Here is a 16,749-nt window from a genome sequence, read left to right as displayed (position 1 = left end):
CGGCATGAAAACATGTATTTTGTCTTATCTTATGCATAATTAATGAAATTAAATCCTCCGCGTCACTCGGACTTGAACTTGGGCGCCACCATCGTGATACTCCGGTATAAAAAGCTGGCAGAAGTTTCAGTTCGATATCAGTAAGCCTTCTCCAGTCTTTCTACAAACAACATGAAGTTCTTCGTAAGTGGCTTTATCACAAAGCGATCCTCAAGGGATACTAACGCTTATTGAACTCCTCCTGTAGATTGCTTTCGCCTGCCTTTTGGCCGTTGCTGTTGCCAACGAGGATGCCGGAGTTCTCCGTAGCGAGTCGGAGGTCAATGTGGACAACTTCAAGTATGCGCTGAAGCTCGACAACTCTGTGGACGTCGAGCAGGCTGGTCAGCTGCATGGTGATGAGTGGAAGGTCAACGGACAGCAGTCCTGGACTTCTCCCGAAGGAGAGGCAGTGTCCCTCACCTACGTCGCCGATGCCAACGGATACCAGGTGCTGAGCGCCAACCCCCCTCTGCCCACCCCTCCCCCAATCCCAGAGGCCATCCAGCGCGCCCTGGAGTGGATCGCCGCCCACCCTTCCAAGGAATAAGTTGTTTGTTATTGAATAAAAGCATTTAAAAGTATTCCCATCTGAGTGTCTCTGTTTTTTTGTTCTTCCCCTTAAAGGATGAATGAAACTTTTTGCATTGCCTCCAAAAAATTTGAATATTTTAACATACCTCATTAATAGACAAAAACTAGTTTCCCAAACACATACAGCAAGTGAAGGTCAGCCAGATAGAGAAAGAAATATGAATATTTGATTGTGACTGACAGATGGCCATTATAGATTAGCTGCCCCTGAACTTGGGGTGCCCCGGAAAGTTTTCACTTTCGATTACAATTTTGTTGGCCAAGGCAGGCAGTTGGAAATCTCTTTTGCATACTTTCAGGCATTCGAGTACCACCCACGCTATAAAAGATCTCTTTCAACATGCGACCATGAACACATAATTTTTCTCACACAGGGCGCTACTTTCCAAAAATGCACTATTTGAATTCATGATGAATTCACAAATTGACAATTTCATTTGCATGGATAATAACTTTACCGAATTATGATGAAGGTTTGAGTTGGTCCAACAAAGTTGCAATACATTTATAAATTTCTTATATTTGAAATAAAGGTTATACATTCCTGGAAGATCTTTGAAAATTAATGTGCATTTCTATTTGAGCACTGAAAAAAAAATATTAAAAGTATTCAATTTTCAACTAGTATTTTTTTCTGTGTGGAGACATTTAGCAATCCCTATCTAGTCACGTGATCGCGATGCGATAATCAGGCTCTTTGTTGTCATAATTTCCGATGCAAATGCTAGGCTTTTTGGACTTTGAAAGTGATGCGATGCGATGAGACCGTTTAAGTTGTGCGAAGCAGAGTATGCCACTGCAATTATGATGACGTTCAAAGTGAATGCCATCGTAAATTACGAGGCAACCAGGGGCAAAAATAGCTGTATCTGAAGTAACTAAAGTGGTCGATCCGCCGCGACGATCAAGGCTAGACCTCGTCGCCTCACAAATGTCAAAATAACATTGAAACGCTTGCGCTCCGTTTGCCGATTTGCCGTCAAATCCGTTGATTCTGATTTGGATTTGGATTCTGAGTCTCTGAGGCTAATCGCTCTGGAAGCACAACATGAAATCCCCGACAGACTGCTGGCGATGGAAACGAATCCGCAACGATGATGGATTGAGATGTTGAGAGGGCGATGTCAGATGCCAACATGCTCACAGGGGATCGATTCAAATCGCTGGAACACTGGCCGCAAAAATTACAACTAAATTCTGTAACCAGCTTGAGGCAGATAAAGGAAAATATAATTCTTAGGGGTAAAATAATTAGGTAACTATTTTATTTTTGTAACGAAAATTGTATTAAATAGGTTTGAACAGTTTCGATCAAAGAAAACGAAAAACGAAAAAAGTAACAAATATCAAAATAAAAAAAATCTTTTTGAAATAAAAAATTCTTGAATATTTAAAAAAGTCATATGTCATTAATGGATAGGTGAACAATGTTTGAGGAAATTATTTTCGTAAAGACAAAAATATACATATTTAATAGGTTTAACAAAGAAGTTAAAATTTATCTTTGAGATTGAGAAAAAAAATGTATATATATCTGACATATTTATAAATGTCTGTTAAAATGTGGCTGTTAATTTTAAAACTAAAAAACAAAACTCTCTATATATTTGCAAATATAATCAATAAAATATTTTGCTTCCATTTTATAAAAAATAGTCTCGAACAGAAACCAAACCAATTCGCTTTTGTAACTGGCAGTGTAAATATATTTAGGCAGATGCAGCGGTCACCGAATTTCCCGGATTCTTTGCGGCGCCAAGAATTCATTTCTCCGGCTCAGCTGTTGGCCATTACTAATTCCTGTCGTTTTGAGATATGTGTCTCATATATTTTTTGCTAATAAATTTATAAAAACATAAACAAATGGTCAATATGTCACCGTGACGTCAACTTTTTGGCGGCTGCTTTGGCCGGTGCTGTCATAATTCGTAAACAACATTTGGTTTCCTCAATTTTCCCAATATTCCATAGCAACATAAACAAATAAGTTGTTCCGAAAAATGTGTGCCACACAAATAGCAATTTTATTGAAATGTATAAATCAATTTGCATATCATGGCTGGCATTAAACAAAGCGAAAATTAATACTATGGCTGATTTAAATCTGAATAAACGAACGGGGTATAGGAAGCAGAATCGCAAGAGACAATATTCGAATCGTTTATAAAAATGTTTTAGCATGTTGTTCATTTGATATTTTCATGTGCGAGTGTATTGGTGATTGTGTGTGTGTGTGGAATAATTCCATCCTATTAATTAATGTCGATTTTTTAATTGGTCGTTAATTTGGTCGAGTTATAAAATGATTTTATGGGCCCGCCGTGATCGATTCATAAAGCGTGTCACCGCCGTGAACGTGAAAATATGATCAGATTTGCTCCAATTATGGGTGGATATCTGATACATATTTAAATGAGCACCACTTAACTGTACACTGGGGGAAATCGGAGCATTGAACTTGATCGTCTTTCGGTTTCAATTTGAGTTTCGTATTTTTAATGCTCAATAAAAGCGAAACCGAAAAGCTGTAGATCAGGGTTGATTTTTTTTAGTTTCTGGCGGAATTCGTAGTTATTTAATTAGCCATAAACAAAGACCAGTATCGATCGAAAAAGTATAAAAAGAGATGTTCATTTCAATAAGTTAATTTAAGACCCCCTTTATCGTCATTAAGCGTGTTTAATTTTAACAGATGGTGACAGCGCATTTGGAACTGGTTTATCATCAGCATGATACTAAAATATCGCTATCTTTCCTCCGATTTGAATGGGGATTTTTCCCGCAGTGCTGAGTAAATATAGTGATTGTTAAGCTTAGCAAACCACTACAAAATCGTATTGGGTGGGTGGATGTGGATGGTGGTAGCGGCATTTCTGCTGCCCAGGCACAGTAAATTTGGCCAGTGCTCGGTGGTTTTACAGTGCTTTTCGTATTTTCCATTCTTTTTTCACTCCAAACGAAAATTAGAAACACATTTTAAAATTTCCACACGGATTTGTGTGTGCGTTTCACCTCTCCTTTGTTTATTTCCCACTGGTTTTATTTTCGAAATGCTGTTGAAAACCATAAATTAGCTTGTTACTTTTGGAATGCTCGGCGATGTGTGTGGGTGTATTCGGTTCTTGGGTTCTTGGGCATCTCGAGAGCCAAATGCAGAAGTGGGGAACTGTTTCAGTCGTTAGCGGTGATCGATCTGGTGAACAACTAGCACAGGATTTAACATGGACAACATTGTGAGTGCAGCGAGATTAAAGAAAACCTTAAGGACAACCAATTAAATATGGTGAAAAACAACGACAATTTATAATAAAAGCTGAAAACAGCTTACAGAGTACGAGTAATTTTGTTCCGTCTTTCTTTTTTGCCATGTATATATAGATTAAATTTGGATGCGTCGCAGTAGTTAAGAAAGATTATAACCCTGTTTGACTTCCCTCAAAATTCGATCATTCATTCAGGAAAATTAATTCAGTTTATATTTAATAAGTAATTCAAAATTCTTTTCAGGATGAAGACCTGACCCCCGAGCAGATTGCCGTTCTGCAGAAGGCATTCAACAGCTTCGACCACCAGAAGACTGGTTCCATTCCCACCGAAATGGTGGCCGATATCCTGCGTCTGATGGGTCAGCCCTTCGACAGGCAGATCCTCGATGAGCTGATCAACGAGGTCGACGAGGACAGTGAGTATTAAAGTCATTTGAAGTCTGGTTGACAAACTAAGCCTCTGATCCCCTTGCAGAGTCTGGTCGCTTGGAGTTCGAGGAGTTCGTCCAGCTGGCCGCCAAATTCATCGTGGAGGAGGATGACGAGGCCATGCAGAAGGAGCTGCGCGAAGCCTTCCGCCTGTACGACAAGCAGGGCAATGGCTACATTCCCACCTCCTGTCTGAAGGAGATCCTCAAGGAGCTGGACGACCAGCTGACCGACACCGAGCTCAACATGATGATCGAGGAAATCGATTCCGACGGCTCCGGCACCGTGGACTTTGATGGTGAGTACGAGTGTACGAGTGTATGCGGACCAATTAGCCGCCGTCAGTCTGGCGATAAAATTCTCAAATTCTTTGGCCCGTTGCCATGGTGTTTTCCACTCAAATTATATCAATTTGTTCGAGGGGAGATGCCCTTGTGGCTGCCTATTTATAGATCTTTAGATCTTTACATACAGATTTTGGACTAGATCTTAAGGAGTTATTTTGGACTAGATTTTAAGGAGCTATATAACTCTGATCTTGGAAATAAATTTTAAAATATTGCTCACATTTGTAGAGGTTTTGAGTGCACCAAAATATAATTTATATCTTTATTATTTAATACTGAGTATGTCATTTTTTAATAACCTGATTCCTATTGAACTGTGTCTTTAACTAATTTATTTAATTCAAAATCAATATTTTACTCACACTTAACAGGCTTTCAATAAACCAAAAGATTGTTTAAAGTACTGTATGCAATATTTTATATTTCCGGAGACATTACCGTATCGACTTTTAATTTATTAAATTACGGCTTTAACACATTTAATTCTAAGTTATTAGTCTTAAAATTGTTTTATAATGAGACAAATTAATTGTAAAAATTACATCTTCAAGTGGATCTCATTGAATTGCATGTTTGTAACAAATCTTAATTGTAGTTATATTTTTTTTAATTCTCGTCATATTGGATAGCTTTATCACTAAGCGCTTTATTTATTTATTAAGCTTAATCGATTTTAATTAATTGTTCAACTTTCCCATCCGTTTCATTCACAGAATTCATGGAGATGATGACTGGCGAGTAAGCATTTTGGACCCATCCTATCTTATTAATGTCTACTACCCACAATCCCCGAGGCTTGAATAAACGTTTTGTATTTTATTTCTACGATTGAGTAATCATAATTGCGCTATAAATAATCGGCTTGTTCAGGAACTACTGCTGAGTTAGAAAAACCCAAAGCGCGGCAAACATTCTATGGCTGCATTGCATCTGCATCCGAGTTGAGTCATCTTAATTGCCACCCTCTGACTGACGGATTATAATCATTTGATGTTTCGAAGTTTATGCAATGGAGGGTGGGAGGGGGCGTGGCCGTCTGCTCATTTGTGTGTTAATTTGGCAAGGCCACTCGGCGTATGAGTGATGCATGTTGCACATACGCAACGTGGACTCACTGTTGGGGGTTTTTTTTTGTTTGTTCGTTCGTTTGTTTATTTCTTTTGGTTCTATTGCTGGCAGTGCGTGCAAATTCCTTTTGCCACTTGGCTGCAGTTCTGGTCCGCGCAGCTGTGACCATCCCATGCAGAATAAAATCCACTGACAATCTACGAGTCTTGTTGGTTTTTTGCCTTTCCAAACAGCAGTCAGCGTTTTTAACTGGCAAATGTCAATGAGCATTCTCCTCGTTTTACCGAAAAGATGTCAAGCATTTACGCTAAACTTGGCCCCGCCGCGACATGCAGTGAATTTTTCCCCTCCACCCCAAAAAAAAAAGCGAAAAGAAGCAACTGCCCTTTTCGGAAAAGTTTACGAAAAACTTTTAAAAAGGAGAAGTGGCTGGGGCAGATGGATGTTGCCACCAAGTGGAGCAACTTGTTTTGCGCAATGGTAAGTCTATCGGCCGCAGGGTGTCGATATTAGTGGTATTTATTAGCGTTTCGAATCCAGTTTTGGTCTTTCATTAGGTGAAAGGTCATAGACTGGACTCAGCCCTAAGAGGCGAAGTCAAATTTATTGACATCCGGCTGGGCAGACCTCTCAATAAGCGATATTCTTGACACCAGACCAGGCGCATTTAAAATGGTTTCCCAAACATGCAATTCAATGGAGATGAAGCTGAATGATGATGATGCGCTCGAGCGTTGAGAGTTTCGATTGGATTCCAATTTACGAGCACCAGCACCAGCACAAGCACCATCACCATCGGTAGTTGCTTGCTAATTTTTACCCACTAACCTAGGAGAGATGTGGCTGAGAGCGTTTGTTTAACAAGACAAGGTACATTGAGTAAACGAGATGCCGCCGTTGAGACAATAGTCGAACCCATGCACCGATCCACCTCCTCCCTTCAGTGTGCGATTGTCTTCTTTTTTTTCTTTTTTTTTCGTGTTTTACCTCAGCTGGGGAGCCCAGCCAACAGGCACCACCACAGCTGCACACGATTGCAATAAATGCCATAAAGTATCAAAATCTCAGCACTCGCTCAGCGCCAGAGCTGCAAGCTCCGGCTCCGGCTTCAGTTTTAGATTCAGATTCAGCTACAGCCACAGCCACAGCGTTTTGGTTCATTCCATTCCATTTGATTGCATTTGGCGCCAAACCAAGTATAAAAGCTGGAGAACCTGGGCTGCGATCGGCACACAAGTACCTGTGACATTCGAGGAGCCACAACACACAACACGCGGTGTGCTGCAACAAAGGACCCTTTTGGATTACTCTAAGCCTGTGGATATATCACCTTGAGAAGACCTGGGAGCCAATATTTCTTGTCAAGGATTCTCCGCTTTCTTTGACTGGGATTATACAATCAAAAGTTTAAAACAATGGCTCTTAAATGGGTAAGTTCAGTGAAACATCAATACGACTTTAACTAAGTATGCATATGCAAAAAAGTTTTAAGTGCAACAGGACTATTGAAAACATCTCTATGTTTTTGTATATTTGAGTGTCTCAACAGTTAAGAGTTTTTAAAACCACTTTATAAAATTTCATAAATCTAATAACAAAATTATAGTGTTTAACTTTCAAGAGCAAGTTGAGGATAATTTATTTTCGGACAGCACACCTAATAATAATAAAATAATAATAATAATTAAATTAAAGTCTAGTATAAAATTTCCTGAATATTCAATTTTTGTAAAGGGAAACGTCATCTACTTTATGTAACGTATTAAAAATGTCCTGACAAAATAATTGAAATCACATGGTAAAATATTTTTTGGAGATTTATAACCCCTCTTAATTAATTAAGGAAACTAAGGAAATAATTAGGGTTACCAATCCTTTACATAATATTCCTCAAAGAGATAATGCTTAGACAATATCAACTTTAAATGATAAATTAACAATGGATTTTCAAAAGCCAACTTTAATCTTAAAATAAAAGACAAAACTAAAGTCTAAATAGAAGTAATAAAGCAAAGGATTTTTAAATGAGAGTTAATGAAAGAAGTATTTAAAAGAAAAAAATTTAATTAATTAGAGGATTACCATATCTTCTATTGGCATATTTCAAAATATCACCAAAAAGAACACGTTTAAGCAATGACCTAAAGGAATGCACCATTTGCAAGTGTTAATTAAGCAAAGGATTACCCCATGGCACTTAGCATATCCGATTGTCTGGGAAAGACCAAGTAAATTCCCGCAAAACGCATAAATTAACAGCCCATTTGCAATCGGAGATGAGATTTTGGATTTGGATGTGGATGTTTGGTGGATGGCACGCAAAGTTGCCCAAGATGGATCGTGGATCGTACTATAGATGGTCGTGGTCGATCCGCCCCCAAAGCAGATCATCGAAATGAAAACTAAAACGAAAATGAAAATGAGAATGAAAATGGAAATGGAAGCAGTGGCGACCCAATTGGCAGCCCATTTGCAATTACTGCAATTATATTTGCAGTTGCGAAACGCTGTCGAAGATGTCTGCTAGGTGGTCACGAACTTTAAGAGACTCCCAGAGAATTTGGCCAAAGGGGCAGGCGTTGGTTTTCGGTTTTCGGTTTTCGGTCTTGGTTGCATGTGGCAAAGCCGCCGTATGAGTCAGTGTGGCAAATGTTAGAATTTCCACATTATTGCATTATTTTGTTATATTACATTATTCAGCTGCAGCGACAAGTGAGCTCATCATCGCGCCAATCGAATGGAGCTGTTAGGTTTATGGTCTACAGTCTATGGCCAATTGGAATCCGTAAACGGTTTAAACTTCAACTTGACACTCCGCTCCGTTTACTTAACCTTCCTCAGGCCCAGGCACTCAGTTCTGTTCACACGCTGCTGCTCTATCGAGTGCCTTCGAGTGTTTCAGTGGCAGACATCTTCTGTCTAACAAGAAGTCCATAAATATCAGAGTTCGCTTCAGGCTGCGACAACGCCGCTGATGATGAGCTCGATTGTCTCCAGTCCCGCCGCATTTGCAGCCTTAATGGGCAGCCATAATATCGTAGTATCGCTTGCAACAATGGAAAACGTGAGCGGATCGGATTGCAGCGCTCTGTCAATGGGCGAATGTTTCATTGATGAAATGGCCGACATTTGGCCACACTCTTGACCCCGATTGAGGTCTTAAGTGGGGTCGAATTACATAGCTGGGCAGCATCTATTACATCGGGGTCACTTTTTTCAAAGAATATTATTTAGAAAGTGCATCGTTGCTCGATACGAAGGTCTTCAGGTCTCCTTCAAGACTTAATTGTACATCAAACTAAAAAGGCATTTAGCTCAGGTATATAAGCTCATACAAATTTGATATTTTTAAGAAAAAAATACAAATCCTTCGTTTTTCTTGTAGAATTTTTTCCTAAATTTCTTTTTTATAACGTATTTTTTTAAGTTAATTAATATGTAATGTTTCTTAGAGAAAACTTCAAGATATCTATTTAGTACAAAATTTAGTTTGGTACAATGATTTTCTTTAAGTCCATAATTGATTTCGGTATCAAACTTTTGGCTTAAGATCCTTTGATTATACTTTTAAAAGAATACTTGCACAATCAAGTGCAAGAGAAAATATAGATTTGATAAGTTCTTTTAGGAAACCAAAACATGGTTGTACTTTGTACTTAAGACTTTTACTTTCAAAAGGCTACTGGAAATTTTATTCCTATTTTTTGCCAACCACAATTTTTGGGCCAGAGTAAAATAAATTTAATTATTTACATCTAAAATTGAAAATTTAAGTAGTAATTAAAAAATAAAATTTAACGATTGTTTTCTGACCCTGACTCTTTTAATTTACTAAAAGTTTCAATTAATAAAGTAATCAATTTATTTATAGGTAATTTATTATTTAAAATTTATTTCCAAGCATTAAAAATATTCACATTTGTTAGATAAAATGGTTAAAATTCATTTGTGTGCAAACCAGAATCGATACTTAATGTTAATACCCATTCGAAATTTATTTTTCCACGTTTTATGGAGGCTATTAAAAGTTTGGCTCGCAAGCCCCTAAATGTAAGCATAAAAAAGTGTTAACTGTTTTTAAGATACGCCGAAGATTTATGGAAGAAGTACCACTTGACTACTGTGTATGGTAGTTGTAAAAGGACATTTAAAACAATTATAAGCGCTCGTAAAATTTTTCACCTGTATTAATTTTGCAATCATATAAGTCAATGTAGCAAAGTGTTGCTTCAGGCCAATTTCAAGCGTGCATCGCGATGGCAAATGCTGCATTCGCATGAACTTTCCATGTTCCATGAGCATGAGCCTTGCATAAATTTGTGATCTTACCTGTTACCTCTTTTTTGATCTTCTCCAGGCTCTGGTGATCACGACGTTGGCGTTGGCCCAGTCAGCGAAGCTGGATAACAAATACCTGCCGCCACCGGCAAGTGCGGCCAGTGCGGGCGGCAGTCCGGGAGCGGGACTCCAGGGACCAGGAGGTGGTTTCGGAGGAGGAGGTGGACCAGGTGGAGGAGGTGGCTTCGGAGGAGGAGGTGGTGGTAGACCAGGTGGTGGAGGTGGCTTCGGAGGAGGAGGAGGTGCCCCTGGAGGAGGAGGCTTCGGAGGAGGTGGCGCAGGAGGCGGAGGAGGCGGAGGCTTCGGTGGAGGAGGAGGAGCTGGTGGCTTCGGGGGTGGTAACAACGGCTTGGGTGGCTTTGCAAATGGTCGACCCATCGCACCTGGCGCTAGTGCCCCCGCTCCACGTCCCAGTCAGCCAGGTGGTGGTGCTCCTCCTGCCTCTGGACCACCCATTCCCATCCTCTCATTTGTCAACGAGAACGACGGCGATGGCAACTATCGTTTTAGCTACGAGACCGGAAATGGTATTAAGGCACAGGAGGAGGGCACCGTGAAGAACAAGGGATCGCCCAATGAAATCCCCTCCGTAATGGGCTCCTACTCCTATACAAATCCCGAGGGTGAGCTGGTCGAGATCATGTACACGGCGGATGAGAATGGCTTTGTGCCGTCGGGCAATGCTCTGCCCACTCCGCCGCCCATTCCAGAGGCAATAGCCAAGTCATTGGCTGCCCAGGGAATCTCTGTGCTGCCAGGTGGCGGTTATAGTGGAGGACCAGGAGGTCATGGTGAGTCGTTACACTGATAAAAAGATGAAAAGTGTCTTAATGAATTATTAATTCCTATGTCCAGGTGCTGGTGGCGGCGGAGGCGGTGGCTCTGGGTATGGTGGCGGTTCAGGATTTGGAGGAGGAGCTGGTGGAGGAGCTGGAGGAGGAGGAGCAGGAGGAGCAGGAGGAGCAGGAGGAGGCGCCGGTTATGGAGGCGGAGCAGGACGAGGCGGTGCTCCTGGAGGTCCCGGTAAGTTAAGCTACAAAAAAAAACTTTAAGTCAGTAGTGAAAAACAATCAACTATATATTTTGCAGGCGCGCCAGGTGGAGGTGGTTTTGGAGGTCAAGGTTAGTGCTCTTCCCATATTACATACTTTGGATTTTAAAAATATGTTATTTAGGAGGAGGTGGCGGCGGTTACGGAGGTGCAGGTGGCGGAGCAGGTCGCGGCGGCTCTCCAGGTGGACCAGGTGAGTAAATTATTCAGACGTAGATGACCTTTCTTAATCAAACTGTTATAAAGAAATTAACAAAAAATGTAGTGCTATCTCTTTTGTCATTATTGTTGTCAAAATATTTTTTTAAATCCTTAAAAATGCATTTTTTAATCGGTAATCGGTATCCAGAAAGAGTATTTCTTTTAGAAATTCCTAAACACCTGTATTTTTCAAGGACATTTCATATACTACCCATTTCAGGCTCATAAGAATTAAATTAATGAAATCTTATTTTTTGTAACTAAACAATTTTTAATTTTTAGGAGCTCCCGGTGGCGGAGGATTTGGCGGTCAAGGAGGAGCAGGCGGTGGATATGGAGGAGGTGGCGGCGGCGGCCGCGGTGGTGGCGGTGGAGGTGGAGCACCGGGAGCACCAGGTAAGTTATAGACATTTATTTAAATGTATTTATTTGGATTAAAAACGTTAAAAACGTATTTTTTAGGAGGTGGTGGCGGATATGGAGGTGGAGGAGCAGGTGGCGGAGCAGGTAGAGGTGGCTCTCCAGGAGGACCAGGTGAGTTGATCAGTTTTCATGATTTATTACCTGTATATAATATTATTCGTTCACAATATTATTCGTTCAATAAAAAATTGTGTTTTTAGAAAACTCAAGACTCACCCATTTGAAGTATTTAATAAAAAATGTTATATTTTAGGAGCGCCTGGTGGAGGAGGATTTGGTGGCGGAGGAGGAGCTGGTGGCGGATATGGAGGCGGCGGCGGTCACGGTGGTGGTGGAGGACCAGGAGGACCAGGAGGTCCAGGTGAGTAAATATTTATTTATAAACGACAATTTAAAATGATTTTTAAAATCAACTAATTTTTTTTAGGAGGTGGTGGCGGCTATGGAGGCGCAGGCGCAGGTGGCGGAGCAGGCAGACCAGGTGGACTAGGTGAGTAAATAATTTACTTTCATAGGAATATATTTAGTTTTTTTTAGATTTTTTTTTACTTTACTTTAAATAGTCTAATAGTCTGTTCAAAATATATAAAGAATTCATATTATTTTGTGGGAGAATGCTTCGACCAACCAACACAAAAAATATTTATTTTATTTATATTTCCTAATTGTAATCATCTATGAGGTTTCCTATTTTTAATTATGTAGGTATAACTTTTATATTAAATACAATATATTTTTTAGGAGCTCCGGGTGGAGGAGGATTTGGTGGTCAAGGAGGAGGAGGAGGAGCTGGTGGCGGATATGGAGGAGGCGGTGGTCGTGGGGGCGGTGGAGCTCCAGGAGCTCCAGGTGAGTTCATTAGCAATTTTATTGTGGAACCCATAAACTGAGAAAAATCCAATTTCTTTAATTGCAGGATCTCCCGGTGGAGGAGGATTTGGAGGTCAAGGTAAGATATTTTGCCACATTTCACAGCTCGGACTTTACAAACAAAATTTTTTTAGGAGGTGCTGGTGGAGCAGGAGGCGGCCCCGGTCGCGGTGGTGCTCCAGGAGCTCCAGGAGGTGGTGGATTTGGAGGTCAAGGTAAGTGATCTTATTAAATTATATATTTTGAATTTTAAAAGTCTTTATTTTTAGGAGGTGGTGGCGGATTTGGTGGCGGCGGCGGTCGTGGCGGAGCACCAGGTGGCCCGGGTAAGCAATTGATCGATACATTTAATTTAAAGCTGATTAAACCAACATATTTTGTTAAAAAATTGTATTCACATACTTAACACAATTGTACAAATATTTCTTGCTTAATTGAATTGATTGTATTTTCATTTTTAGGATCTCCCGGAGGAGGCGGTTATGGCGGCGGTGCTGGTGGCGGAGGTAAAAAAGTTTAATCGACTTCATTTAGGAATATTTGTGTATCCTTGGTTTTGGGTCTGTTGCGGATGTAAAAGTTTTAACAGTGCCATTAACATTAACCCTATGCGATATTCCTGGGAAAATGTCATGCAGACCTGTCTTCAAAAAGTCTGTACCTAGGCTTCATAAGAGAAGAGTTTTTCCCACACATTTCAAGTTTGTTTAACAATCATTTTTTTACATACCCTTTGTCTACAGTTTTACCCACGATCTACTAACGACCTATCATAAATTATGCATTTTGACTTTTAAAGCGGTCCCTTTTATGTTCCTAGAGTCACTAGGTAATAATGCTTTTAATAGGTTTATGGTAGCTAGACAAAGAAGAAATTAAATAAAATTAGGGTAATTTCAATACCTTAATTAAACCAACATCTAAGATACTACCAGTATTTATACACTTTTCATACTAAATCTTAAAGCTGAGGATGTTTAAATGTAGTTAGTAATATTTTAGAAATATCATAAAGCTTCCAATTTTTATGAACTACTATTTGTAGTATTTCCTACTTTTTATCAAATAAATTATTTATTTTTGTATTTCCAGGAGGCGCCGGAGGAGCTCCAGGACGCCCAGGTGCTCCAGGATTGCCCGGCGGCAATCAATATGTTCCACCTCCAGCCGGTGGCGGTGCACCAGGTTCGCCTGGCAGACCGGGATCAGGACCTCCCGGCACAGGATCCCAATACATTCCACCTCCCCCAGGAGCGCCGGGCGGAGGTCGCGGAAATGGAGAGTTCAATCCTCAGACAGGCTATAGCTACTAATCCCAGAACAAACAATTCCCAAAACGCCAATCAAATCTCTCAAATCGAAGAAATGTCTTTGCAATGCAAGCTGCCCTAAATGTTCTTTCACTCAAATGGTTAATTTATTTATGTAAGCTTCCCCCTTTTTTCTTTTTTGTGACAATGTGTGTGTGCAACTATCGAAATAAATGAATCTTGAATACTTGAAATCACTTGTTTACCATGTTTAGTTACTTTTATAATTTTACTTTGTATTTGTATACGAGATGAATGTATTTCATGCCAAAATAAATTCCAAAATGCCAATCAAATTGCTAAAATCAGGGAAATGTGCTTGCAATGAACCTTGAAAACCAGAAATCCCTATTTTACAATTGGTAGCCCGGAGAAACCCATTAAAAACAAGGTTGTTTGACTTTTCAGATGCATGTATTTCACGCCTTTGAGTTGCGACTACATATTTGGTCTAACTAATCGTTTTAATTATGTTATATCGTTGTATTATTTCTTTGGGGACTTCTTGAAGCGTCTGCCATACTGGTTGTAGCCATAGTTATCCACCAAATTGTTGGGTCTGCCTCTTAATTGTTGGGTGATTAGGGCCTGTTGCTGCTGCTCATTTTGCTGCTCCTTCTGCTGTTGCTGTTGCTGCTGTTGTTGCTGCTGCTGTTGCTGGTTGAGATTCTGTTGCTGTTGAGCCTGCTGCGCCGTGAGATTGCTGCCAAAAGATTGCTGGCCAAATTGTCCGGCATACTGGCCGGGCAAATTGCCGGAATGCAACTGATTGAACGGCTGATCCGGCTGATATTGGCCGGAATTCGGCTGCTGTTGCTGCTGGAAATTGCGTTGTTGTTGCAACTGTTGCTGCTGCTGCTGTTGTTGCTGTTGCAGCGGGGTCAAGGGCTGTTGTCCTGGTATCTGTGGTCGGAAGGGGGCATTGGGCAGCGGTGGCGGCAGTTGACGGAAGGGCGTCTGATATGGATTTAGGTTTGGATTAATCAAGCCCTGTTGATAAGGTTGTGCACCCGCAAAATATTGCGGAGTTGCAGGAATTCCAGTGCCCTCCGCCCGGAATCCATTCTCGTCGGCAATGTAACGCACTGTAATGGGTGTGCCTTCCGGCGAAGTGTATGAGTAGGAGCCCTGGATTACCTATTAATTTCAAATTGGAAATCGGTTTATTACACAAGGCACTTAAAAGTATGCTATAGATTTCGATACGATTTTTACTGATACGTAGAAAAGATTGCAAGGTAATTGTGTCGTTAAATGTATTTTTAGATATGTCAGATCTTTTGAAATTAAGTATTTTGACTAAAAACCATTAAATATTCAGTGGTAACCATTCTTAAAAACAGGTAATTGCTTCATTGTTCGAAGAATTTTATGAAATTTTATTTATTTAATAAATAATATAATATTACTTTATTTTAGGAGGGACTCAAAAACTTTTAGCTACAAGCTGAAACAAAAAACAAACTCCCTAATTTAAGGCATACTGGACTTAAGATAACCTTGAAAACGTTCTAAATTAAATGATTTTAGGCTATGTAGCAGAACATAAGTCAAGTTTAAGGTAATGTTTTCGTTAATAAGGAGACTTATTTTAAGGGCCATGCTAAGTCCATTATTTCTTAATTTTAGGAATTTTCTTAAATCAAGGATTTGGTTTTTTGAGTCTAGACCAATAAGCGAAATGTAGAAACGAAACTAAAATCTTCAACTTTAAGAATATACATTTTTAAAATATGTTTAATATGTTTAACGCCAATATATCTGTACAACCCAGCTGTTGCAATGGTAAACATTATTAAGGATCATCAATGAGGTGTCACTGATAAATTTTTTTGATAAATTTGCACGGTAAAGAACCCACCTGAGCCTCGACGCCTTCGCCGTATCCCAAGTTCTTGACATAACCCTGAGCCTGGGCAGTGGTTCCATCGGCCGACGAGTATCCGTAGGAGAAGCTGCCATCCAGATTGAGTTCGTTTTGGTAGGCCGTGATGGGCACGTAGTTCTGCTGCTGGTACTGATTGTAGCGGGTGTACGGATTCTGGAGGGCAGCGCCCGTCAACGGAGGAGCCAGTGGGTTCAAGGGATTCCGCTGACCCGGAAAGAGACCCTGACCCTGGACGGGATTGGGCTGGCGGCGCTGGAAGGGATTAACCGGTTGTTGTTGCAGGGATTGGATGGGTGGAACCTGCGGCCTTTGTCCCTGGAATCCAGTTCCTGGCAACTGAGCCTGGCCCATGGAGCACCAAAACACCAATATGCAGGCCACCCAGCGAAGGTGCCGGAATCGCGGAGCTCGGACTCCAGACATTTATGGCTGTCAGTGGGCGGGTGGGCCGTGGATCATAAATCTCGCGAACGGAGCACAAATTACACGCTCGATAAATCCGACAAGCTGGGAAACACTAGAGATTTTCCGATTTTCAGATTTTTCAGATCCGATCTCAAAAGCGAAGCAAATCCGTTGCTGCTGTAAGTGGAAGTTACTGATCGAAAGTCGTGCCACGACTGCAAATGCGGCTCCCACTGCCAGCGGTATTTATGCGGTTCTCGATCTGAGGTTGAGTTGGAACAACAACAGAACAGAACTGAGCCCTAAAGCTCAGCTCAGTTATGGTCAGAACAATTGGCCGCTTCCTGTGCTCCTCGCATCACTTTCTGACTGCATCTCGATGGTTATCTCAGAGATCTCAGAGCCCAGCGACCAGTGTAATTTATCTACGTGTTAACAAGCCGTTGGGGTGGCAGCTTTATTGGTTTTTTATCGGCCATTGACAGAAGGACAAACGAATTTCGTTTGGCTCTGGCCAAAG

The 16,749-nt window shown here is 40.7% G+C and overlaps 4 protein-coding genes across 4 annotated transcripts; 3 read left to right on the top strand and 1 right to left on the bottom strand.

The window, feature by feature from the left end:
• The first annotated feature begins 53 nt into the window (after nucleotides 1-53).
• Nucleotides 54-623, top strand: LOC108144377 (cuticular protein 47Eg). Its single transcript, XM_017269152.1, has 2 exons — nucleotides 54-183; nucleotides 248-623. The coding sequence occupies exons 1-2, from the start codon at nucleotides 172-174 to the stop codon at nucleotides 587-589; spliced, it is 354 nt and encodes a 117-aa protein (XP_017124641.1). The 5' UTR covers nucleotides 54-171; the 3' UTR covers nucleotides 590-623.
• A 3,113-nt stretch (nucleotides 624-3,736) lies between these two features.
• LOC108144890 (troponin C) lies at nucleotides 3,737-5,494 on the top strand. The gene is made up of 4 exons (XM_017270051.2): nucleotides 3,737-3,866; nucleotides 4,141-4,315; nucleotides 4,375-4,626; nucleotides 5,389-5,494. Exons 1-4 carry the CDS (start codon nucleotides 3,855-3,857, stop codon nucleotides 5,415-5,417), a joined length of 468 nt encoding a protein of 155 aa, XP_017125540.1. The 5' UTR covers nucleotides 3,737-3,854; the 3' UTR covers nucleotides 5,418-5,494.
• Nucleotides 5,495-6,570: 1,076 nt separating this feature from the next.
• On the top strand, nucleotides 6,571-14,130 carry LOC108144903 (glycine-rich cell wall structural protein). Its single transcript, XM_017270065.2, has 15 exons — nucleotides 6,571-7,173; nucleotides 10,101-10,872; nucleotides 10,937-11,104; nucleotides 11,171-11,203; nucleotides 11,257-11,325; nucleotides 11,616-11,729; nucleotides 11,796-11,867; nucleotides 12,010-12,117; nucleotides 12,184-12,246; nucleotides 12,498-12,605; nucleotides 12,673-12,705; nucleotides 12,761-12,841; nucleotides 12,896-12,952; nucleotides 13,088-13,132; nucleotides 13,719-14,130. Exons 1-15 carry the CDS (start codon nucleotides 7,159-7,161, stop codon nucleotides 13,937-13,939), a joined length of 1,959 nt encoding a protein of 652 aa, XP_017125554.1. The 5' UTR covers nucleotides 6,571-7,158; the 3' UTR covers nucleotides 13,940-14,130.
• A 237-nt stretch (nucleotides 14,131-14,367) lies between these two features.
• On the bottom strand, nucleotides 14,368-16,432 carry LOC108144255 (signal transducer and activator of transcription C). The gene is made up of 2 exons (XM_017268935.1): nucleotides 15,798-16,432; nucleotides 14,368-15,073 (listed from the first exon to the last, which is right to left on the bottom strand). The coding sequence occupies exons 1-2, from the start codon at nucleotides 16,245-16,247 to the stop codon at nucleotides 14,423-14,425; spliced, it is 1,101 nt and encodes a 366-aa protein (XP_017124424.1). The 5' UTR covers nucleotides 16,248-16,432; the 3' UTR covers nucleotides 14,368-14,422.
• Between the last annotated feature and the right edge of the window lie 317 nt (nucleotides 16,433-16,749).

The sequence above is a fragment of the Drosophila elegans genome, unplaced genomic scaffold, assembly GCF_018152505.1.
Source record: "Drosophila elegans isolate 14027-0461.03 unplaced genomic scaffold, ASM1815250v1 contig_183, whole genome shotgun sequence".
NCBI lineage: Eukaryota > Metazoa > Arthropoda > Insecta > Diptera > Drosophilidae > Drosophila > Drosophila elegans.
This window is presented reverse-complemented; position numbering and strand designations above follow the sequence as displayed.

Coding starts and splice junctions, on each gene's coding strand:
- LOC108144890 (XM_017270051.2), top strand. Junction 4,316..4,374: donor CAACGAGGTCGACGAGGACA/GTGAGTATTAAA, acceptor ATCCCCTTGCAG/AGTCTGGTCGCTTGGAGTTC. Junction 4,627..5,388: donor CGGCACCGTGGACTTTGATG/GTGAGTACGAGT, acceptor TTTCATTCACAG/AATTCATGGAGATGATGACT.
- LOC108144903 (XM_017270065.2), top strand. Junction 10,873..10,936: donor TGGAGGACCAGGAGGTCATG/GTGAGTCGTTAC, acceptor TCCTATGTCCAG/GTGCTGGTGGCGGCGGAGGC. Junction 11,326..11,615: donor CGGCTCTCCAGGTGGACCAG/GTGAGTAAATTA, acceptor TTTAATTTTTAG/GAGCTCCCGGTGGCGGAGGA.
- LOC108144255 (XM_017268935.1), bottom strand. CDS start 16,247: ATGTCTGGAGTCCGAGCTCCGCGATTCCGGCACCTTCGCTGGGTGGCC. Junction 15,074..15,797: donor GCGAAGGCGTCGAGGCTCAG/GTGGGTTCTTTA, acceptor TGAAATTAATAG/GTAATCCAGGGCTCCTACTC.